This window comes from Epinephelus lanceolatus, chromosome 5, assembly GCF_041903045.1.
Source record: "Epinephelus lanceolatus isolate andai-2023 chromosome 5, ASM4190304v1, whole genome shotgun sequence".
In the NCBI taxonomy this organism is placed as follows: Eukaryota; Metazoa; Chordata; class Actinopteri; order Perciformes; family Serranidae; genus Epinephelus; species Epinephelus lanceolatus.
Window position 1 is genome coordinate 23,794,632 of NC_135738.1, and position 23,778 is coordinate 23,818,409.

The 23,778-nt window shown below is 42.6% G+C and overlaps 1 protein-coding gene across 2 annotated transcripts in view; it reads right to left on the reverse strand.

Annotated features, from left to right (window-relative positions):
* The window catches only part of mctp2a (multiple C2 domains, transmembrane 2a), a 36,846-nt gene that overhangs the window by 10,538 nt on the left and 2,530 nt on the right, over positions 1 to 23,778 (reverse strand). Inside the window, exons 2-18 of one of the 2 annotated variants that reach the window (XM_033633937.2) lie at positions 20,939 to 22,075; positions 19,291 to 19,350; positions 19,094 to 19,202; positions 16,370 to 16,512; positions 16,182 to 16,258; positions 15,968 to 16,082; positions 15,854 to 15,877; positions 13,353 to 13,529; positions 12,526 to 12,656; positions 12,233 to 12,419; positions 11,898 to 11,991; positions 11,700 to 11,802; positions 11,500 to 11,602; positions 10,886 to 10,987; positions 10,691 to 10,765; positions 10,280 to 10,399; positions 252 to 371 (exon numbers count right to left, since the gene is read on the reverse strand). In XM_033633937.2, the coding sequence (XP_033489828.1) occupies positions 252 to 371; positions 10,280 to 10,399; positions 10,691 to 10,765; positions 10,886 to 10,987; positions 11,500 to 11,602; positions 11,700 to 11,802; positions 11,898 to 11,991; positions 12,233 to 12,419; positions 12,526 to 12,656; positions 13,353 to 13,529; positions 15,854 to 15,877; positions 15,968 to 16,082; positions 16,182 to 16,258; positions 16,370 to 16,512; positions 19,094 to 19,202; positions 19,291 to 19,350; positions 20,939 to 22,063 (2,865 nt within the window). In that variant the 5' untranslated portion in view covers positions 22,064 to 22,075. Of the gene's footprint in view, positions 1 to 251; positions 372 to 10,279; positions 10,400 to 10,690; positions 10,766 to 10,885; positions 10,988 to 11,499; positions 11,603 to 11,699; positions 11,803 to 11,897; positions 11,992 to 12,232; positions 12,420 to 12,525; positions 12,657 to 13,352; positions 13,530 to 15,853; positions 15,878 to 15,967; positions 16,083 to 16,181; positions 16,259 to 16,369; positions 16,513 to 19,093; positions 19,206 to 19,290; positions 19,351 to 20,938; positions 22,076 to 23,778 lie in introns of both variants that reach the window. The other variant, XM_033633935.2, reaches the window with a different exon arrangement.

A 23,778-nucleotide genomic window follows, 5' to 3' on the forward strand; every position in this document is an offset into this window, starting at 1 on the left:
CAGCTATAAAACACGTGGCCGATACAACTGGCTGTACTGTGAGGTGCATTTTATAGACACGCTCCTGTATTATACAATGTACATGCAAGTGTAAAAGTTGTTAATTGACATCCATGTGAAAATGCAATTTGTCTGCCAAAAGGACTCCGTTCTTTTGGCAGTTGGGTCAACATTTATTGAATTTGCACTGTAACAGCATGCGTCTACACGTTTGGATGAATACTGAAGAGTTCGGAGTCCTTGTCACTCACCAGGTCCTGGTTGGAGCTGGCCTTCCCTGCAGAGAGCTGGAAGTAGTGCCAGCCAATGATCAGAAGCAGGAAGAGGGGAAGCATGAAGAGCTCCCAGTGCCACACCGTCACAAGGAAGATCTGAGAAGACAGGACATGACAGTATAACGCAAAGCCCATCACACTATAGCATGGACCAAGCTTTCAAATCTCAGCAAGCCTGTTCCCAAAACAAAATATATAATGGATTTAACCACGTCCTAAATCTCATGAAAAGCACTACTGACTGTAAAGCCGCTGAGATTTACAGCCGATGGCAACAGATTTTACTCTTAGTGGTTTGAAAGTAACAGACATTCAGGGACAACTTTTAATATCTTGAAATCCTATTTATATACACCAATAACACTGCACTGGCAGAGTGCCTTACTGCAGAACAGAAAGTATGACATGGATAGGCATGGTATGCTGTCTTTTAACTAGCACATCAAATCCTCTTAGATTCAGAGGCAGCGAGGCTCTCTGACGAGGCGCATATGGCAACTGGAGAAGCATTTGCAACATTTACCCCCTCCGTGGCGATGATACTGAGAAAAGCCAAGACCCCTGGTAGAAATAAGATGGATCACACTGAATGAGTAATCCCTCATAATTCTGTAAAGGAGTGGTGCTAAGCACGTTGCACAACACCCACTGCATTTCACAGCAGAGCACTAATTGGACGGCTGCATTTAAACCCATTTAGTGACAGCCTAATGAGTCTGTCTCCAACTGAAATTATCAGGAATGTGTGAGGAGGATCACACCAGCCGGTTGACAGGAATGAAATAAAAAATGTCCCCCACAGCAAGTACAATCTTAAAATCTATTATAGTGTGATTATGTGCCAATACGTCTAACATATGGTCCACTTTATTTACCACACACGTCTTTCACAATGAAATTTTTTTCTCATTCTTTATATATGTTTTCTATAATTAATGCATCTTTTCCAACAGTTACATTTATTGTACTTTCTTAACAAGTTTTTTCTTTCTGGAAAGTTTATTTCAAAACATTCACAACTGCTAAGCTGAACCCACACGTTGCTAGCACTGTGCAGTCTAGGCTCAAAGAGCTGGAGGCTGCGTCGACTACGAACAATATGTTCGAGTTAAGCCCGAGACAGGATGTGAACCACTGAGGCCTTCGGGCCTTGATAGCAGGCCTGTAAACAGCAGACTGCTCCTGTCATAGCAGCCACACAGAGTCCGTGTACGTTGCTCTGGGGGCCAGTCTACCTACTGCCACACCAGGCCTAGGTTCAAATGGCCACCAGGGAAACGTGAACCATGAGTAATGCAGACAACACTGTGGCCCAACTGCCCTAGGCTTCACCGCTGTACCACTTATTATCCCTCGATACAACCTGGGAGATAGTGGGTGAGCTGAAGCGTCATGCAGAAACACAGCGGGATGACCAAGATATAAAGAAATGAACAATATGAACAATATGTTAGAGTTATTTATTTTTTTATAAGAGCTCATTTGAATTACGTATACAGCAACAAACTAGAGCTGGTGGGGAATAAAAAAAAAGGTAAACAATGAATATGCATGATGTGCAGAGAGGTAGCTGCAGTACATCTCCTCTCTGTTATGAATAACCTACGTCATGTGTTGTCACCTCAGTTCCCGGGAGGCAATTCTAAAGCGACGCTCCCCTCACCCCAGAGGAATTCAGCTGGCTAGTGGACAGGTAGCTTGTCATATTCCCAGTATTCTCATAAAAAAGGAAAAAGAAAAGGGGGGGGAAATGTGCCTGGAAACTGACATGAGCCCAGCAGGAATGTTGAACCTCCTTGCCCTCCCTGCAAAAGCTGCTACATTAACCACTAAAGTCTAATTGCTTGGTCTCTGTCTTCCTGTGCAAGTCAACAGAGGGAGCCAATTCATTTCTGCCCAGGGAGCCGGCAGAGAGAATCTGTCACAGGTATTCATAATCGCCCACTAATGCAAATTTCTGCTCACCGCGTTCTGGCTCAGTGGACAAGATAAAAGCCTACAGAAATACAATGCCTTGTGTCTAAACTGAGTGCTTAAATGAGGGTATAAACCAAAACTGTCAGAAATATCTTCTCAATTCCTCCCTCATGGTATGTCAGCCCATGTGTTCAGGATTTACATGCTTTTTTAACACTAATAAAAACGATGGAGAGAAACATCTGGGAAAACCTCTCAGATTCCTTCACTCAGGTGCACAGACTGACTCTTCGCCGTCAGACATCCCGCAGTAATGAGCAGAGGCAGGACTAAACCTTCCCCTTGTCTCCCCATATTCTCCAGAGTTTCTGTGAAATGGAGACAGAACTAATTCCCCACTAAGTGGTTTATGTTTTATTAGCAAGCAGCTGAGTGATTAAAGGACATGTTGGACAAAGTGCAACCTTTCAGGCGTGAGTGTAAATTTGTATAAAAAATAATCCTCGTTTTAATTGCCATCAAAGAGGCTCCGTTTCAGTCTTAAGGGCCTGGCTGCGTATTTTTTCATCCGTCAACAAATTACGCGTGACAAGTAAAACCTTGAACTTTTTACACGCGACAATGCTAATATGTTGCATGGGGCAGTAAAACAGTCATTTATTTCACCAAAAAGGCCATAAAGCAGCAAACAAAAGCAAGGGAGGTAACAATTAATGATATACCTGAGCATTTAGGTTTACACACAGCAGAATTGGATAACAAACGACTTGTAATTGAACAAGTGTTAGTATGTATGTCTGGGAGGAGTGTCTCTAATGTAGGAAACCTCCCTTGACAAACACCATTTAGCTGAAAAATGTCTGTATGATTATGCACAGGGTGCCTAGGGAGGAAAAAAAAAGAATGAATTAATAAAACTATTAGCACACGGTGGAGTAGATGATGGAGATGCACTCTCCTTAGCCACCTGTAAGCGCTTGGAGAAGGGGGCAACCCTGGGCAGAGCAATTCTGCCAGCAGGGTTAAGAACAGCCTGACAGATTTGTTTTATAGTGCCATTAATATGATTCCACTAAATGCATTCTGCGCCTTCTCATGCAGATCCCCTGGCCAGCAGAATCCAGTACCTAATAATAAAGCACTCAGCGATTAAAAGTGTGAATAAAATAACTTAAAGCTGAGCAAGCATGGCAGCTCCCACCACCCACACTCTCCCAGGAGAGGGAGAAGGGATCGTAGCAGGAACAAAGGGACAAAGACACCCTCTATAAGAGTTTCTACCATCCTGTAAATTGATTAACAGAGGAGGGGGTTGCCCAGTCTAACAACCCAAACTACTGACTGGCAGCCATACCACCAGACTGCAAGGCTGCCAAATGCTTTCCTTATACACTACAGCAGATAACGGGCTATAAATAATAGGCGTCACATCAGTATAACACACATAATACTGTTGATGAGCTGAATTAGTGTAATGTCACAGCACATGGGACCATGGCATACCTCTAATGTTGCTGTGAAAAAAAAGACAGCAAACTAAAAACAACTATTTGTTTAACATGCTGCATTTCAAAAATACCCTTATTTTTAAGAGTATGTACCATCCAAAACCACGGAAGATTTAATCTTGGCTGTATCTTCACTACTCTCTTCAGTTGCACTCCACTTGGAAAGCTAAACAAAGCGAGGAGAGCGCCAGCCAGCATTATGAGGGTCAGTCATGGGGGCTGTGGACGGATGCCAGATTACGTGAACATATACTGAAAGAGTTTAACAAGACTGACTACAGGCTGCAGGGTTTGTGTATATACGCGTATGGTTGTCTCAGTGTGTGTATGCGTGGTTTGTTGAGTGTGTAGCGAGCAGAAAAAGGCCAAAATCTGTGCGCTTGACTATGTGTAAATATGAGATATAGAAAAATCAAGAAAATAAATTTAAATGATTATTATTTAAAAAGACAAACAGGAGCCTCTTCAAAACCTTGACACAATTTCACTTAGATCGCGATGGTCTTTTTCTGGGTGAAATCAAGGGCAGTAAAATTAATCTGCCTTACTTCCTCAATTAAAATACACGCACAAAAAAAGAGATTAATAATGAATCAAAGGCACAAGTAGCAGCTCAGCTCACGCAGGTCTTTTTTTTTTTCCAGTCTGGCTGAAACAGAGTCTGGCTGAGGGCTTATGTTGGGGACAGCAACGGCAGGCTTTAAAGTAGCTGTAAACGCAGAGCAATGAGACATGTAATTTGTGTTGAGCTTGGGCCAGTGTGGGGACAGGCTTTCAGGGGGTGTCGGAGGCAGAGGAAGCACAGATAAGATTTCTCTTCGGGGCAGGTAGAGTGTGTGGGCAGCCATGGTGCTCTGAGCTAACGCTGAATAAATATTTCACATACGCTCAGCTCAAGTCTTATCGACTGGGGAGAGGGAGAGAGAGACAGAGAAAGAGGGGGAGAAAGAGAGAGGCTACATATGAGTGAGAGCAATAAAATGGGGAATCTCATGTCCCTCTTCAGCGGGATGAAATCTGTTCTAACAGTTATGGGGTGTGATGCAATTCACAGTTCAATTTTAAATCAAATACAGTGTGATACATAGTGAAATTTATATTTACTGCATCTAACTTACTTAAGTTAAGGGGTTAGTTTTCCACTTTGTTCACAATTAATTATTTAGTACTGTTATTTTGCCTAATGATGGCTGAATGAAAAGAAAGCAACAAAAGGACACATTTAGTAGCAATTCTATTATTTGGGTAAATTCAAAACTAAAAATAAATCATAAAAACTATGTTACAAAGTCCCATTGGTGTTCACTATTTTTTTTAAATATGTGAACAAAAGGTAAGCCAGTGATAAACAAATACCACAGCTCGTTTAGATGCATGCACAGTACAGTGCAGTAGTGATAGCAGCTCTTTATCAAAGCACTGAGGAAGAGCAGCCGTGCGAGGCAAAGCATTAGCATTTGCTCACAGGGCCAGCTCTGGCCGTTGTCTCCCCGCCTGTCTGACACATGCCCGGGCCAGAGTAGCGTCAGTGCAAGGCTGGAGCGGGGCAGTCAGCGGGGGCCCCATGGTGCCTGTCAGTGGTGGCTACACTGACCCTGCACTCCGGCACTGGCCACTAGTGTTTAATCCGTGTCGGGAGCGTTAACACTGAGCGACCTCCTGGGTGACAGATCTGCCATGCGAGCCTTTTCCCCTGAGGAGGTGGGGAGGGAGTGGCATGGACTCGCTCTCCCTGTCAACTCAGCTCACACGCACGTTAACGTGCCGGGGCCAAGACCAGCCCCGGAACAGCCACACACAGGGGCGGACAGGTCGCCGCCTCAGCTGCCTGGGGAGAAGTGTCCTCTGTGACTAGGAAGGTGGCAAGTATGTTAAAGGCAGTCATTATGATATGGCACACACAATGGGGTTAAACACAAAGCACGCATGAAAACATAACATAAAACAACTAAGGACAACAGATGCGCAGATAAAACCTCCACACGCTTATTCAGTGTGGTCAGTTATTATAAATCTGAGGACTTGTTTGTACTTAAAAGCTGCTTCGTGCAGTTTAAAGTGCTAAATGATAATAAGGAATTTGGCCAATTTAAACTCAATCAAATGTGTTCTCAAAACTGAAATTCGTGTCCTAAAACATATAACAATAGGAACAATTTCACAGCTCTAATGAAGTGAATATTAGCAGAGAAAGCTTATTAATCCCACTAATAGGGGGACATGTTTCAAGGTTACACACTGCATTCAGCCAACCTCCAGAGCTGTCAACTGACACATAGCCATTCAGGGAAGCTAAATAATAATAATAATAATAATAATAATAATAATAATAATAATACTGTGTTAAATCAGGAGGCACTGCTGAGCAGTTTGCAAGAAGTCATAGCCTATCATTTAATAATTAATAGATCTCAGACTCAAAACCATGAATATACACATCACCATCACTGTCATCATTTTTTCCCCTGCTAGATACATTCCCACTACACAGTCTGTGAGAACTCCCACAGCCAGGGAGATGGAGAGTGTAACCCCCATGAGACTGAAGAAACCCACTCCTCTTAGGCCTCCAACTTTTTTAAACAGAGAGAAAACAGATGCAGAGCAGAAACAAGGAGACAATTCACAGGCGTGCACAGTCGTCTCGCTGTTCTCACAAAAGCTCGGCCACAACTGCAATGCAGTAAACCACAAATAGGCAGATTCAAGACTCACAAAGCATCTCATTTTCAGGGACAGTGTTAACAAGAACAATTATGACAACTCTGATTATGGCTTTGATCTCAGGCGGGCTGGTGTTCTGGTTAATGGCCCCGACTGCCGCGGCTCTACACAGGTGGTCTCCCGGGACCTCTGGAGCCAGATCTGACCCTGCCCTGCCCTCATCTAGGGATACGATGATTCTATCAGCCCCCCAAAAAAGTGCCCGTTGCAGCTGCCAAGTGTGTTTACAGCTGCATCGCATCAAACATTCATCAAATGCCATCTTTACAGTGTGTGATGTGAGGCAATCAGCATTTCACAGGCTGTCAAATGATGTCTAAAGTGGTTGCTACCTGGCAGTGACAAAAAGAAAACGGTTCAAATACTCACATAAGGTATACAGGTTTCTTTCTAGTCTAACTCCTGACAGATGAGGTACCTCATATGTTAAAATATTAATTCTACTTAAATACTTAAAGCGGTCTAATGACAGCAAAGCTCAAAATCAGCTTTCAAGTGTAAATGATCCTTTTTCTTTTTTCTTTTTTTTTAACTTTCATCCATTTCATCTAAATCAAAATTGTTCTCAACTTTAGACTTCTGAAACAGATTAATTTGGCGGGCTAATACATACTCATTTAGCTTTTTTTTTTCCTCTCCTTTTTTTGTGTGGAAGAAACTTGTGTCTCTTGGTGTAATGCACAGAATGGAGGATTTCACTCCAAGTTGTTCCCACGAATGGCTCCTGTTGGGAAAAGTAACTGATCTCCTTAGCGCCTCCGTTTGTGCAGTGCTGTAGCTCCATCTACAGGTCCTATGCTTGCGTGCAGCAAAGAACTCTGGGTGACCCCTCTGCAGTCACTGCTGATGTATAGCACATTCATCTCGCTCAGTCTTAGTGAAAAGCACATCTAAAGGCCGTTATTTTATGAAGATTTTAGCTGTCACATTTCCTCTCTCTCAGAGAAAAGAACATGCTGTTGTCAAACTCTTGAAAAGCGCAGATCCTAGGCTCATTACTGTAGCATAAACAAGAAGAGGGGGGAAAGAAATCAAAATTTCTTGTTTGTATTTCCGCTCACTGATGAAAATGTTTATGAGGATTTGCCAGAACTTTGTTTAAATGCGTGAGGGAGATTTTTTTTTTTTTTCATTTTCTTGCATTTTTTTTGTGTTACATTACCTAATTAGAGAGATTCTATTTTAAAACTGCTACACATTGGTGGGAAAATCGAAGGCGACTTCAAACGGTGTGGACTCTGCTGATGAGATTGCACAATCAAAACAAGTAACCTCCTGCACTCGCAAACAGTGACAATACTGCAAGTATTCCCATTCCTCACACAATAACACTCAGCTGCAGCGCAGGACCAAGTAAACCATCAATCTGTAAATGCTAAATGTATATGTTCCTGGGTGTGAAGCTTTCTGATTGCCACTCATGAGAGAAAAGTTACGAACAAAGAAGACTTCTCTGCAAAAAAAAAAAAAAATCTTTTTTTTCCACACTCCCATTCACATAGTTAACGTGAACCAGAGCAGCGATCCCTCATACAAAATTTGAATACCTTACGCACCACACACCAACAACCACTTCATAATGCATACACAAATCTACATAAACAGGATACAAATGTAGACTGCATGCTGTGTGGAGGTCAGAAAATTGGCCTGTGGGACTGAGTGATATAATGGCTAAGTATTCCTGGTAAAGCACTACGCGAGCATCCCGCAGTCCCAGTAGAAACCACAGCAGCGGTAATGCATTACAGGATGTATATGGTGTAAAAGGGTAGGACCGGTCTGCCTGCTTGATAAATAATGTATTGTAATGTATATTAAAGCTAGACCCACCACTGCAGCGTTTCCTACCGGCATACCCTGAGAAGCCCTGCGCTGCCTGCCACTGTGGAAAAGAGCAGACACTAGTGGTATAATTATGCACATCTGAGAGGCAAGCAGAGGCCATCTGTCAATGTCTGAATCAGTTACCTTATTACCACTGCCTAAAGATATAAAGATAGGAGTGGGAGCTGCTTTCATTAAGGCACATGGTGGCATGCTGCTTTAGACAGCTCCAAACACTAACTTAATTGCAAATGATGACTTGGAGGAGGAGGAGGAGTGGCTGTACAGTGGCTACCCTTGGAGTGGGCAGGGGCACTAGTGTGGATGGCGGCGTGGCACTAGGCTTGTAATGACAGTCAGTCAAGACCCTGTTGTTGCCCTCGCTGACTCAAGTTCAGAGTTTTTGCGGTTACTATCAATTACACGCAATATTTACATGTGATTTGCATGTTTCACTGCGCTCGTTACTTGTTGAGAATGTAATAACCCATTGAAAACAAGAACTTTTCACTCGCTGAACTCTCAGTCGGCTGATGAGTGGGTGATGAATACACAGTGGCAGATTCACTCTGTTTGGGCAATTCTCGCCGCGCACCTTCGACACTTAGACTATTTGAAGCGCACCTCATCGCAGACAAAGGCGAACTCTGACTACTCTGTTGCGGTCTGCTTTTAAAAATATCAACCAGTGTGCCGGTGTTAGTATCTGAAAACAGAGCAATTGTTTCAAATAAAAGGACAAGGCGAGACAAGAAATTACCATCCTCGCTGACAGGGAGCAAGATGACACACAGCTGACAAAAATAAGACAGGGAAGTACTATACTACAGTAACAATGATGGTCCTGATGAAAATAGTGAGTGTGTGAGTTTTTTTCCCCCCTTCATTCTAAGATCTCTATTTGTGTGCTGCACTCCTAAACAGCAGGTGGAGTAGAAGTGGAAATGAAAGATTAGAGTGTGCCACCACACACTCCCATCGCCTGCGGAGGATCTAATTATAGGTGGAAGAAGATGGCCCCATCCCGCTGACCTGTCACCTGTCAGCCTGCCTATCCTCCTGCACTCCTGCCCATATCCCTGCCTCCGAGTCTCTCGCTATCTGCCTGCGTAAGACCGCACTCTTACCAAACTGTCTTCCTCTTTCTGTGCTCCAACTTTCTTTCCCAGATAGTAGCCTGCCTCCCACTCTATCCTTATACAATCGCCCGCATTGTTCTGTCTTCCTGCCTGTGTGTCCGCCTGCCTGTCTGTGTGCCTTGCTGTTCTAAAGGCTGTGATACATTGAGCCTGGCCATTGCCTGGGGGGATTTGCACCTCAGGATCAGTGAGAAGGGCTTACAGAATACACCAGGTATGAATTGCATGTCATTCTGAGACAGAGCAGACAGAAGAAAGGCGGTGAAAGGAGAGTTCTTCACACACCCTGTCTGTGACCGCTTCCTCACCCTGACACGGTGCTGGCAGGGCTTTCATGGCAAGTGTACACTCTTAATCATGACATTACATGTGCTGTACTGAGGGGGATTCACAGGGTGATTTAAGATTATTTAAGCTTAGGACCTTAGATCACATACCCTCATTAAAAACAGCTAAACAGAGACATTTAAACAAGGTTCAAATCTCGGAGGCAGACTGTCACTCCTCCACCCAAGGAAGCTGAGACTGTGATCCTCCTTACACCGTCCCCGGGGCTAGGAGGCTTTGCTAAGAAGTCAGATGTACAAACGCCCAAACCCCACCCCTTCAAATACACTCTAATGTCATCAGAACTGAAGGAAAGCCAAGTGGGGTTTGATTTAAGGGATAAAGCACATCCATCACATACGCATGGGATAAAAACAGAAGGCAGCCATTGTTTTTCATGGGAAAAAGACTAGCCGAGAGAGAAAACGACTAAACCAAAGATTCTCCCCAACATCTAATTCACATAAAATGAAAGAGTTAAAACTGGGCTGCAGTGAAATGGGACAAAACTTGTTCGCCCCAAGGCTTAAAGAGAGTTCATTAACGTGAGGCAATGACTTACCAGAAAGGCTATTAGACTCCGTTGCGTGCTCTCCCATTGAAAACAGCTTTTAATGTACTGTAACGTGTACAGAACTGCTGTGCTGATTTTTCGAACCCGATATATATTCCGGGCAAGAACCTAATGGGAAATAATTGGAACAAAACACTGGTTAGTATCATTTGATACCGGACATAATGTTTATGACTTTGCAATGAGGTTCAATCAGCTTCACTTTGCCTTATTTGCCACTAGTGAAGTTAGACTTTTAAAGCCAATTAAACAAATTAGGTTGACTATGTCCGATCCAAACTGCGACCGTGTGTAGCTTTGTTGTGGCCACTTTATTATTGGGATGTGAAGGGAGCATACTTGCAAGCCTTTTTCTTCCATCTGCTAAATTCTGCTAAAAAAAACATCAATGGTGATAACCTTTTTGGAGAACTTCTGGTTTTCCTCCATTAATTTTGCCTCCTTCGGCTGGAAGGTTTTGATACCAGCTCTGACCTGGGACAAAGAAAGAACAAAGGAAGCACTGCAGTTTAAGTACTTTTTGACTTCATGCCACAGGATATGGAACATTATCACCTTTCTAACAAGCTTGGCCATATTAAGTTTGATCCTTACTTTGTTATAGATAACCTCCAGCACCAGTGTGATGGTTCCTTTTGATGTACTTCCCAAGTTTTCTTTCTTCAAGAACAGAGATATCTCCTGTCCATTTTGCACCTTTAGAATAAAAAAAAATACCAGAATTTTTTATGTAACACCTTAACAAACTAAATCATGTCACAGGAGTAGGCGCTGATCATCAATGTTGTAGCCAAGACCACCTTAACCGAGACCGAGTCATGACCAAGACCAGTGTATCATACCTTTCACGGGTTGAGACTAAGTCAAGACCAAGACCAAGATCAGACCACTGCGGGTCCCAAATTGCAGGATAACATTCCTCTTCATTCACCTCTTTTATTGCCATACTCTACATATAAGTGTGTATGGATAAGCGTACCATGAGAAATGTCTTGATAGAATTATCAAAAGGCATTGCAGAGGTGAATTTCGATCAACTTAACTATCTTTATTCAACACTCCTTTTTTACACAGGCAATTGCGGTCTTGAGCACTCTTGAAAGAAATCCAGAGTCCTTTTTTAAGACCAAGACAAGAAGACCAGGTAAAAACGTGATTGAGTTTGAGTTCAGTAGTACCACAAAACTGCTGATCTTAAAGGAACTTACCGTCAGTAATGGAATGGCCACTTTCCCAATAAAGTTTGGGGCTTTGTCTCCATTTTCATCCAGGACAGTCAACTCTATCACATCATGAATGTCTTTAATTGGGCTGTAAACACAAGAGTTCAGAAACATTTATTCACACTAAAATATACAACACAGAATAAGACAGATGTTTTTTTTATTTTTCCAGATGTCTTACTTACAATGTAAGGGCTTTGTTCCACTCCGGATTGAGGTTCTTGTAGATTGTGTGAGTTTGAAGTTTGCTGTTACCGAGTTCAACAACACATAAAGGGTTGCTTTTTCCTGCAAATGACAAAGATGTGTTAATATTTAATGTAAAGACAAAGCCGCGACCACAAGGATAGAAAACAGAGAAGTGAATTGTTGTCACGGATTACCGTTGAGGTCTGTGGCGGGAAGATCATTTGCCTTTACAATTTTGACCTGAAGGAAACCAACCTCCCCCACACACTTGTGCGAGTTCTTTAAGCTCTGGGGAATAACAATAAAATTATTCAAAACATGGTATTCAAAACACCTTTTCACGAGCATGGTTAATAAATGTGCCACGTAAAATTGCAATCTTAACACCTGGCGTGTAACAGAATTGTATTATTGAAAATGTGCCCACCAGCATTTCATAAAATCCATGACATATTTGTATTTCTCACTGAATCAGCTGACATTACTAAATGGCAGCGGGACGTTACACCAATATTCTCTTTTGACATACAAATTTATCCACTATTGTGTCTCTCTCTTCAGGCTTTTCCAGGGTAGCTGTTTCCATGTCAGAGATGGAAACTCCCCAGCAGGGTCTCGGGGTGACCAGAAACACCAGACTGCCCTTTCCGGGGTCCAGCACATGAGTGTAGAGCTGCCTCTCATTAAGTGGAAGTCGCGATAGGTCAATCTCAAACCTGAGACACAAAAAGAAAATAGGTCCAATGAAACACATAAGGCCAACTAGTTCTGTGAAGGAGCCGATGTGAGCAAAATTAACACTACCCACCAGGAAATACTCACATCCCCCATGATTCCTCACCCTTCCTCCCTCTCTTTGAGAACACCTCCACCTGCAGAGGTTCCTGGTTATCTTCAAACTGATTGAAGTCAAACTGCTCTCTCCACTGGGGATTGGCCTGAATGCAAAGGTTCTGAGGGCAGTCAAGACACAGATTCAGCTCATACAGTAAAGTGGAAACACACACACTTTGAAGCAATGTCAAGTTTTATGCATTATCAGACTGAGCAGCTCCTGCATGACAGGTGGATTAAGTCTTCATTCAGTCCAACCAGAACAAGGCAGGAGAGGAGAAAGAGAGGTGTGTTGAGTGTGTGTGTGTGTCTCTATTTGTGTGCGCTTGTATGTGTACACCTCAGCAGCCACTCTGGGATTGTAAACACTGACAGCTTCCAATTAGAATCAGCTTTGTCCAACAAACAAACAAGCAGAGAGGAAAGCAGAGAGGTTTACAAAGAAATGACACGACAACACAAGACAAGTGCACCGTAGAATCATCAGGGGGGAGGCCAACAAGTACAGGTAGATGAACAGGGCATGCTGGGTATGCAAATGAAGGCAATGAAGCCCAGCACCAGAAGCACAGGGAGAAGTGAGTGGCAGGCTTGCCCAGTCTAATGAGCTGCCTCTGCCATGGCCCAGTGAGCCAAGGTGGAGGTGAGTCACTGACAGGCACCTGCTGAGAGAGAGAAGCGGGGAAGTAAGAGATAGGGGCTGGGAATAAAGACTTAAAGTATAAAGAGCAGACATTAAAAAGACAGAGGAGCATGAGAAAAGGGAGTGTAAGGGAAGTGGGAAAAGAGAAAGACTTTTGAAAAACAAGTCCAACCTTGCTCCTGTACTTCTGATCACCAAGGCGAAAGCGGACGTATACGTCCCCATGGCCATGCTGTGGCAGGTCCTGTCCCTGCACCAAGGTGATACCAAGCACCCCAGTCCACATCTGGTTCTTCAGATGATTCTTCTGCGTCTCAGCTGACCGCGGGGATGGCGTGGCCTGGTTCTGCTGCAGGGCAAAGATACACACAGACAGTTACGATTTAAGCTCCATGTGTGTTGAAGCTCTGAGTTCTCCCCTCTGTTTACCTGCTCCTGCCTCAGCCTGGCACCTCATCATGTTCACAGAGTGCATGAAAGTAGGACAAAGGTCCACACTATACAGCACATCTCTGTTGGAGCACATTAGCACATCTCTACTGACAGGTAAGCCACACCATGGAGGCTCCTGGAGAGCGAGGAAGAGAGGGACGTCAGCGAGCAGCCAGATGTCCCTGGCTGTGACAGTCCCACTCATCACTGGCTCCCAGACTGAGTGTGGGGAGGCAGGACACTTGGCATACTGCACAAGAGACAGCAGGCAGCAGTGAGTAATGATGCAAACCGCACAGCTCTCTCATCAGCAAATTATGCATACATGCAGCATGTATGGCCAGCATCAGAGTTTGCTGCATGTTGGTAAATTCATCCAATATTTATTTAACCAGCGAAATAACAAATTGTTTCCACCAAACTGAATCTAACATGGATGTTGTGCGTTCGAGGACTCTTTGGAAATCAAGGACAAGCCCGGCAAATAATCCACTTCTCCTGCCGTGTGTCACAGAGGGAGTGAGAGAGAGAGGCCTTGATATGTTTCCATGTTAGAGTTCCCGTGAGGCCATGCGGTGATAGGCCAGGGCTGTAAAAACAACAGCAGAGAGGTTGTGTAGGGCTGACTGTAATTAAAGAGCAGGACCGTAATCTGCTCTAGCCTCTTTGATTGCCCAGCTCCTTCGACTGCCCCGGCGACGCTGCTTCAAACAGCCCCACTACAACTCCCCTGCCACTCCGGCCCCTCCTCTTCACTACGGGGTCACAACCCACATTGCCACCCAATCCGGAGGGGATCAAAGCACATCTCAGGGACCTGAATTAACATGGAATACCACAGGCACAGCCCTATAAATATCAGCCCCTTCAAAAGAAGAGGAACAGAGGGAGTGGAGGAGCGATATAAAACAGGCCTCAGCCAAGTCATCCCAAGTGTTTATCTTGGACACATTTCTATCTCAGCGGCCAATAAAACAATTCCACTTAACTGTAAGTGGCCCCTAAAGAGAATCTATTCCTGGTCCTAAAAGGGCTGTGCGATTGCTTCCATATGGTGGGACAGCATGGGGACAAGCACGATGAGCTCAGACCCAGGTCCATTTGGCTGGTACCTCAGCACTGTCCATCCACAGCTGTGATATTACATCCTAACATCTGGGTTATTGCCCGCTATGCCTGGGAATTATCAGCATTGCCGATCTTAGGCATCCCACACTGGCAACATGCCTCGAACAGCAGAGCCCCCCTCCCGCTTCTCCCATACGCCCCCCTCCTGTTTGAAACACTATCACACAGCAGAGTTTTACTCAGGCACTTGCCATTCCCTGTCTCTGTGGTGGTAACACAGAGGGAGAAAACGATGTTCTGAAAGAGGGGGAGTGGAGCTGCAAGAGCTGGGTATTCAGCACTTCCAGGATAGGTGTTAAATGCAATAAGATATTGTACGTTTGTCAAAAATGAAATGGGAAAAAAATGGCATTGTTACATTGTTAAATTAGCACTGTGATTTAGGCAGCAGAACATTGTGAAGAGTCCCATCACACATTTCTGTCTCCCTTTGAGTATCTTTAACCATCTGTAGTGGATAACCTACAATGTGTATGAAAATGGCTTCATTCCTTTGTCATCTAATTTCAAATTGAGATTGTCTACTGGACCATCAAGAGACTGAACAGTGGCAGATGTAGTGAGTACATAGGTGTGAATATAAACCCACTCGCTGCAGTGTGAGTCCCAAACAGCAACCCTCCTATTTCACTCTGAATCTAATTACAGCTGCAATATATTGAAAACCACTTGAGAGAAGATGGAACTTTGTTTACTACAAAACCAAATACTGCTCTATAATATTCATCTAAGGGCTCTTTCATGACAACGTATTCAGTCAATATTATTATTTTGGTTTTGATCAGAATGCAATATTGTACCGTACTTTTTTTTCCACAGCAAATGATACCACTGAAAATAATATGCATTGCAAAAAAGGTTCACTATGAAACCACAAAAGAAATAGGCTGTGCTGAAACCAAGGTTACACACAAAAGCCTGAGTCCTGAGCGTACACCTCATGCTTTGTTGCACCATAGTACAGTGAGCTACTGCCCCCTAGTGCTTCAGATCAGGGTAACCGTGAGTACTGCCATGCAAAAGATAAAGTTGAACTCAGGAATATGTATGGCATTCTGGATACAATTTGGAAATCAGATTAAAAAGTAAATGTAATGATGTAAAAATCCATACCTGTTTCTTTCTTTGTGGCCATCTCTGTGGAAAAAATACATTAGTCAGTACATACAATTCAGGGAAGAACAGGAACAGAGTATTAAATACTTCTCATATCAGAAATACGCTTACCGGGGGCCTTTTGACGGTGGCATCTCTAAACATCAAGCAGACTTCAACAACAATAAATCCCATGTCATCTTCTTTACTTTTTGGATCATCAAGACGCACCTCCATTTCATAGGTTCTGTGAAGAAAGGACATTAAGATTGAAACTGATGATCACTACTGGATATCCCTGTGATAATGCATTCACTTAAGTATAGAATTAAAATATATTACTCACCTGTACAAATCAAGATTTTTAAGAGAAATCATGCCGGAACCCATGAACTCATCAGCAGTCCGATTTTTATCGTAGACCTGCAACATCACAAACATCATCAAGATTATGAACAGAAATTGTGTGTTTTGGCACAAAGCTTTTCTTGTATCATAAGAAAATGCACTTATGTTCAAACAAGCAATGCCTACCCGAACTTCCACGTCATGCTGTCTGTCTCGAAGAGGATGGGAGAAGGACTCATTCCACCGTGGATTCAGGCTTTTATAAACCACTTTGCTTTTATAGAACTGTTTTCCTTCAAGTTTGAACTTCACGTAAGGATCACTGGTCCCTAAAATTAAATAGAAAAAAAGAGCAATTCAGCAAAATTATTTTGCGTGACACATGAGGTTAAGTACTGTAAGTATGAAGTTACCACACAACCACACTGTATAGACATTGATGATTTACATGGCAGTTCGTCTTGAAAATTAGTTATTTAATCTATTAAACTGTAACTATCAAATTAAAACTATGTTCAGTTTTGGTGGAACATACTGTCACTTTAAAGATGTACACTGTGTATTAAAACACACACATGACCACACACATATTACATACACACCCTTCCCCCATGCTGGTCGTGTGAGAGACTGAAATATGTGAGGAGGAGGTGCACCCCACACATGGCAAAAACAGAGGGATGTAGCTGTTTAATTGTGAAAGAGTAGAAACACTCGCCAGCATGAGGCAACCAGAAACCAAAATCTAGAAGCAACCAGTGTTAATCTCCCAAGCCTGTTAAGAAAGTCTGTCTGCGAGTGGGGTGGGGGTATGGGACTTCTTTGTTTCTGCAATTGCATGCAGATTGGCCAAAAAATGAAAGCCAGTCCCATGCCTTCATTTGTATAGGGGAATAAAGGGGTGCTTGAGAGAGCCTGCAGGGAGGCTTGAATCACATGACAAAGGCCCTGTGGGGATGGGCTGTCAGGCCTGTCAGCTCCCCACTCCAAATGAACATCTCGCAAAGGCAGGCAGGACCCACAGCAGCTCCACCCTGCCAGCCTGTGACAGGGAAACCTCCAGGCAACTTGACAGGAGGAGAATGTGGCAGCTAGCAAGGAGAAAAGCTCTGGCATGACTGAGAACGGTGACGATGGAAATTAATGGGAAAAAAGGGGAGAACAAAAACCAAGGAGTGGGGGCTGGTGGTGTGGGTCCTTTCAGAATATGTAATGACAATGTATGCCATTGGTGAGCCTTTGGCACGGTGTTGATTGTTGGGCAAACAGTGGAGAGACAGGGGGCGTGTGGGGATTGCATCATCATGGTGCCATCTTGTCAGGGAAAGTAAGGTCTCAACTAGCAGGGAGTAGGGCACTGGGCTCGGAGGGTCTTCTGGCACCAAGCAAGAAAAAAAAAAACAGCTAAGCATCATTCCAAGAAGGAAGTCCTTGCGCCGTTTCAATGTGAGGTAATTTCCCAAAGCTACAGGAGCTACAGCAACAAATCATATTGGTTAAAAGTACAGAATCACCTAAGGTATAAATTTTCAAATCCATAAGATTTATGTAGTTTTGATAAATGTATATATGGATAGATATGTCACCATTTTCTACTTTAAAATGTATCTATTAATTTAAAATTGCCAATTTCAACTATTATTTTTACTATGAATAAAATTAATCATTTAAGTCCATAAAATTGCCATACAAATACTGTCAGTAAATAGCCACACTTATTGAGACCACACATGCATTTTTCTCGTGTTGTAGTTCCATCTCTGGCCACCGGGTGTCACTGCTTTCCCAAAGCAAACTCTACTGAGTCTGGGCCTCAAGGAGAGAACAAGATGTGTGGAAATCTGTATTACACACATCTTCTGTCTTTCCCTCTCTCACAGATCAATATCATTATCAATGGATAATCAGATCTTAAAAGATCATCCACTTATGAAAACAAAGTCATTCAAATGTGATAAATCTAAACGATCTAAGTTTATGCTTGATTTTATACCTAGATATGACAAGCAAATTACAGATCCAAAAGCACTGCATTAGGTAAATTATATTAATAAAAAATGTTTTACAAATAATATAGCTTTAACACTACATCAAACATCAACAAAATATTTTGCCAGAAAAATGTAATTTCTAAAAACAATTACAATTTGTGGGGTAAGTAAAAACAACTCTTCCTCTTTAAAAGCTATGAGCCTGTAGCTCATAGCTTTTAAACAACTCTTCCTCTTTAAAAGCTATGAGCTACAGGCTTTGTTTCAACAAAGCCAATCAACTGTGAAGAAGAGCTCTGAACATTTGATTGTCAAATAAATTTCGCAAAGAATCCAATACCATTTAAAATCAACTGTTTAAATAAGTTCTGTGCTCTCATGTCCACATCGTGTGTTCTCTTTAATTACTCAGTACTTTATCCCAGTCTATCTTTTGTCATACTGGTCTGACTGCATACTTCTCCGGTGTGTTTTTTTTCCCTTTGCACATGCACCACTCGACAAGCCGCGTCATCCGTACAAGTAAACACATGCATTAACTGAACACAGCCCATCATGCCTTTATACACAAAAACAGATTTCTCATTTACAGCTTTCCACATTGTCATTGGCTCATAAATACAGATAGATAAACGAGATGCATGCGCATGGTATGTGTGTGCAGTATTTTATAGAGAGCTCACCCTTTAGCTGTACCCACAAGCCAAAACACAAAGACCTGCATTCTTTTAAGATGTACAAGAAATCTGATTGGGCATCTTTTGATCTGTGCTGATCCACCCAAGTGTTTAAAAAAAATCCCACATTAAAAAGAACAGTTTGATGTTAGTTATTATCCTCTCAAGATCTAAGTGAGACAGTGACTTAGTCTTACAGGTTGTGAAAAGTCTTATGGATCACCAGCAGGATGTTGACCTACCGGAGCGTTTGTCTCGGATGACCAGGTTCTTTCCCTGCTTTAGGTTGATGTTCAGGAGGTATCGCTGGCACTGGGTAGGTACTTGGACATCAGGCCCTGTCGTCACAACCTGCTGTGGGAACATTTACATTTATATGCTTTCTCATACCAGATGCTTGGCTTATTTCAATGGGCAGGGCAGTCCAGTGAGTACTCACAGTGCTTTCCAGAGGATCTTGCATCATTTCATCGAAAAACTCAGATGGTTCACTGGACATCTACGTTGAAAAAAGTTGTATATTTTATGAACCACCACAATGCAAACACTTTATATAATACAGTCAAGCTGAGATGTCTAAGTGTATGTACAGTTTCTGGGTCCACATGGTATTTGTCGATTCATGTCACACATTCTCACTCCCAACTCGTCAAGTACAGATGCTTAGTCAGTGGCACTACACGTCAAAATACAATGTGCTAGGTACTCCTTCAGTGTTCAGAACGTTCAGTGACAGCATGTCAATTAACATTTGTTATGTGCAATGTGTCTTTTCAAAAATTAACTCATAGGACGTACAATTTCTGCTTGTTAAATGCACAGAGTCTCTTCTCAAAATTAACCTTGAACACTGGTAACAAAAAACAAAATTGCCTTTAGGTTTAGCTCCTTAGGTGTAGGCAAGATTAGATCACAATCGTCACTAGCATAGTGTGCTACACAAACTAGCATGCTACATTGCTATTGCTGCCAGGTGAAAGTATGGAGTTTGTCTGACCCAACCACCTCCACTCCCACCTGCCCTATGTGGACTATTTCCCTGTTTATACTACAGAGTGTCAAAAAATGCCACTGCTTAAGGGTGCCTTGTTGCATCAGTGTCTAACGCCAAGGGTCAGTGACCAAGCATTGGTATCTGACAAGTTGGGAGTGAGACTGGGTTGCTTTCAATTAAAAAAATTGTGTTTATCCATTTCAAGCGACAGAAAAGTATTTGTCATGACTTGAGATAATGTCCTTTAGGGACCCCACCAATGGACTACAGTATGTAAATAATGCCCACAGCAGGAAAAAGTGAAAGGCAAAGTGAGATATCATCAGTTTCTTTGTGTATTTTTTGTACAGCTCTCCACGGTACATTGTGTCTCCAACTAGTAACGCAGGTTTTTAACTGGTATCTCAGAGGCATCTAGACAAAAGAGTACATAATAGTCTCGGTTTCAGCGTTACCCACGGGCTGTAAAAAGCCAAATCCCATGTGGTCGCTTTACATTTAACACCAACCATCAGAGGATGCTTTTGATATGTAGCACCTGTAGGCTGAATGGTTACTGTCACAATGGGTATATATAGAATACACACACTGTCTTAACTGTATGTCAGTGCCACAGGGATGAAGTGTAATAAAACCACAAGCCTAAGCTCGGGCTTAGAAAAGGAATGTCGATTTCATGCCATTCACCGTTTTACAGGCCGAGGAAAACTCTGAGCATAACAGCTGAAGTGTGTGAAAAACCAAACCACACTATTTGAAAGTCAAATGAAAGCATGCAAATATGACCGATGTGAGAATATATTACGTTATTGACTAGAGCACTAGAGCTTGCATACTTTTATCTAATTCCTATGAGATAAACTCTTTCATCTAAGTTTCTACAACAGAAGGGGCTCTAAAAGTTAATGTATATGCACAGGATTTAATTTGTTTGGATTTCCATCTGTTTGATTTATCACCATAAAAGGAAATGACTAATTTGAAATCTGAATACAAATTTCAAATAACATAGTCTTCATTACATGTAGACCTGAAATAAGTCTAGGATTGTTTGACTATACATGTAATTAAATACGCTTGTAATAAAACTGACCTCTGCGATATCTTCCAGGGCCTCCTCAGCCTGGGTTTCTTCTAGCAGAGCTTCTTCCATGGAGTAGTCTCTCATCAAAAAAGGAGAGTAGGGTTCTCGGTCCAGTTCCTCCTGCTCTGTCACCCAGGACATGAAGACTTGCTCCTCGAAGGGACTGCCACAGGCAGAGTCCAGAGAGGTACCATCTGCATTCTCTAATGGAATACCCAGATTATCTAATGTGAGAGACATATCTGTAGGAGCATTTGCTCTGGTTACTGGTGGAGTTCCTTTTTCAGACGATGGTTTTCTATCTGCAGGAGCATTTGCTCTGGTTACTGGCGGAGTTCCTTTTTCAGATGATGGTTTTCTATCTGCAGGAGCATTTGCTCTGGTTACTGGCGGAGTTCCTTTTTCAGATGATGGCTGTCCATACTCAAATAATGTGGTCCTCTTTTCTGTGGAAGGGTACATTTGTTCTCCCAGCGAGCTTGCTCTGGCCAGAACTGCAGAAACATTCCCTGAAAGCACTCTGTCAGCTGGGATATCTTCACTAGAGACACTGGCTCTCTCTACGTGGTCTGGTCTTGGGGAAAGTGCATTGGTAAAAACCGATCTTGGTGCAGGAATAGGTTCAAAAGGAAATTTAGTTGCATTCCCTTTGGCCCTTTTATCAGGTTGAGCATACAAGCCTTCTGAAGTCATGTTCACCTTGTTCTGTGAGGCTAAATTCATCATATCATCAATTTCCTCATAAAGGCCAGGTGTCCCCGCTGGGGCACTTACTCTCTTCAAAGCAGCAGTTGTGCGATCTGTGGGACCGTGGAGTCTAATTTCTGGGACTGAATCGTTCAGTCTGTCTGTGAAGTAGGGTCCATCACCGATCGAGCCACTTGCAATAGAATCAGTATCACTCTGACCAGGGGAATGGCCAAAGAAGATGGCATCATTGGGAGTGTACACCAAGGCGTTGTCTGTAGAGAATGCTCCACCTGGCACAAAGCTTAGGTCTGGTACAGAAATACTGCGCCGGTGGGCCAGGTTTCTTCCTTGTTTGGCAAGGGCCTTCTTATTTGGCTTCTTCAGGTTGCCCAACTTAGTTTTCAGACGCAAATTTTCCAAGAAGGTCTTTTTCTTGACATCCATCTTGAGTGACACCTTTGAAAAAACAATGAAAATTGTGAGATAAAGATCCTTTGTGTAACTTGTGTAAATGCTTAAGGCAATGCAGCAAGGTGTCCTATTAGCAGGAGACTCAGTCCATGGAAATGATATACACTGCAATAGTTCAATGTGAAATGTACTCAAGATTACCACTGATTAAAGGGAAACTTTATTTCTAAACCGTTATGTTTTTTTAGCCTGAAACCCATGTATCTGTGTCTAAGTGTCAAATGGAGAGAACAATTTTTGAAACTGTCCCAGTACTAAGAGAGATCACTGAAACCGCAGAACAGGTTGCAATGTTAGTGTGTTTGTTAGTGTACACTGTTGACTCACATCCATTTAAGGAGCTTGTTTTTGCCAGTGACAGGCTCAGATTGTTATTAGAAGTGTCTGACAGCGTTAACAAAAGACCAGATACTTAAAATAACAATCTGAACCTGCCAGTGGCAAAAACAAGCACTTTTAGTGGATGGAAATTGATTGTGCAAAATTTGCTAAATTGTTGTCTCCATGAGTCACTTAATCAGAAAAACATGGGAAAATAGGTTCCAGTTTAAAAAATACTAACTTTCCTTTTATAATTAAACACATCACTAAAATAATGTCCCCTATACTCCAAAGTTTGACCAAAGAATATACCTCTGAACATACATACATTACAGTGGCCCTGAGGGTCAAAACACAACATTTCACAAAATACTACAACACTAGTCCATACCCATTGGTAGCTTTGTCACCTTCTACCTATGCCAATCCTCAATGCCTATGTGCAATTTCACATAGACTGACCATGTCAGTGAGAAGAAAAACGTGGGACAGGCAGAATGACTGACTGACAGAATGACACACTGACAGTTTCCGTGATTATGTACAGCATACCATACCATGACTTAGTCATGACAAAAATTAGAAAAAAAACAACATTTGTCCACAGGGGGAGCCACAGCGATCGGTCGCATTTTAGTCATTTTTAAGCATTTTTCTTTTGTTATAGCGCCACCCAGTTGCCAATTAGAGTTGCATTCCTCCAGTCACCTTGAGGCGTCCTGTTCTACATATCTACCAAGTTCAGTAAAAATCAATATGGCAGTTAGGCCTAGATAAAAAATTAGCTCTCTAGCGCCCCCATTTTGTTTGATGGGGTCAATAAAGGAGGGGTCCCCTCAGATTATGTGTGGTCATATGTCTACAAAGTTGCGTGGTGATCGGTGAAACCCTTGAGATGTTATACACCTTTATGTGATGAGCCACGCCCTCCGCAATATTCATTGCCTTATAGAAGCTCAGTTTTAGTAAGCTTTCCAACTTTTGCCAAGAGGGAACTTTAGATATTGGTCCCTAGATTATGTTCACCGAGTTTCATTTAGCTCGGTCAAACTTCCTAGGAAGAGATTGATTTTAAGTGTTTTTCAAAAAATTCAAAATGGCGGAAAATCTATACAACTGGAAGTTATGGGTTCTTGAGGAAAATTTGTTCCTCATGAGGAGAGGCATCTCTGTGCAAAGTTTCATGTCTCTATGACATACATGGCATGAGATATGCCCATTAAAAGTTTGCAATTTCAATCGGTTGCTATAGTGCCCCCCTTTGGCCAACTGATGTAATATCGCCTCATTCGCATCCTCCCATGACCCTCTACCACTGTGCCAAATTTCACATGGATTGACCATGTCAGTCAGGAGAAAAATGTGGA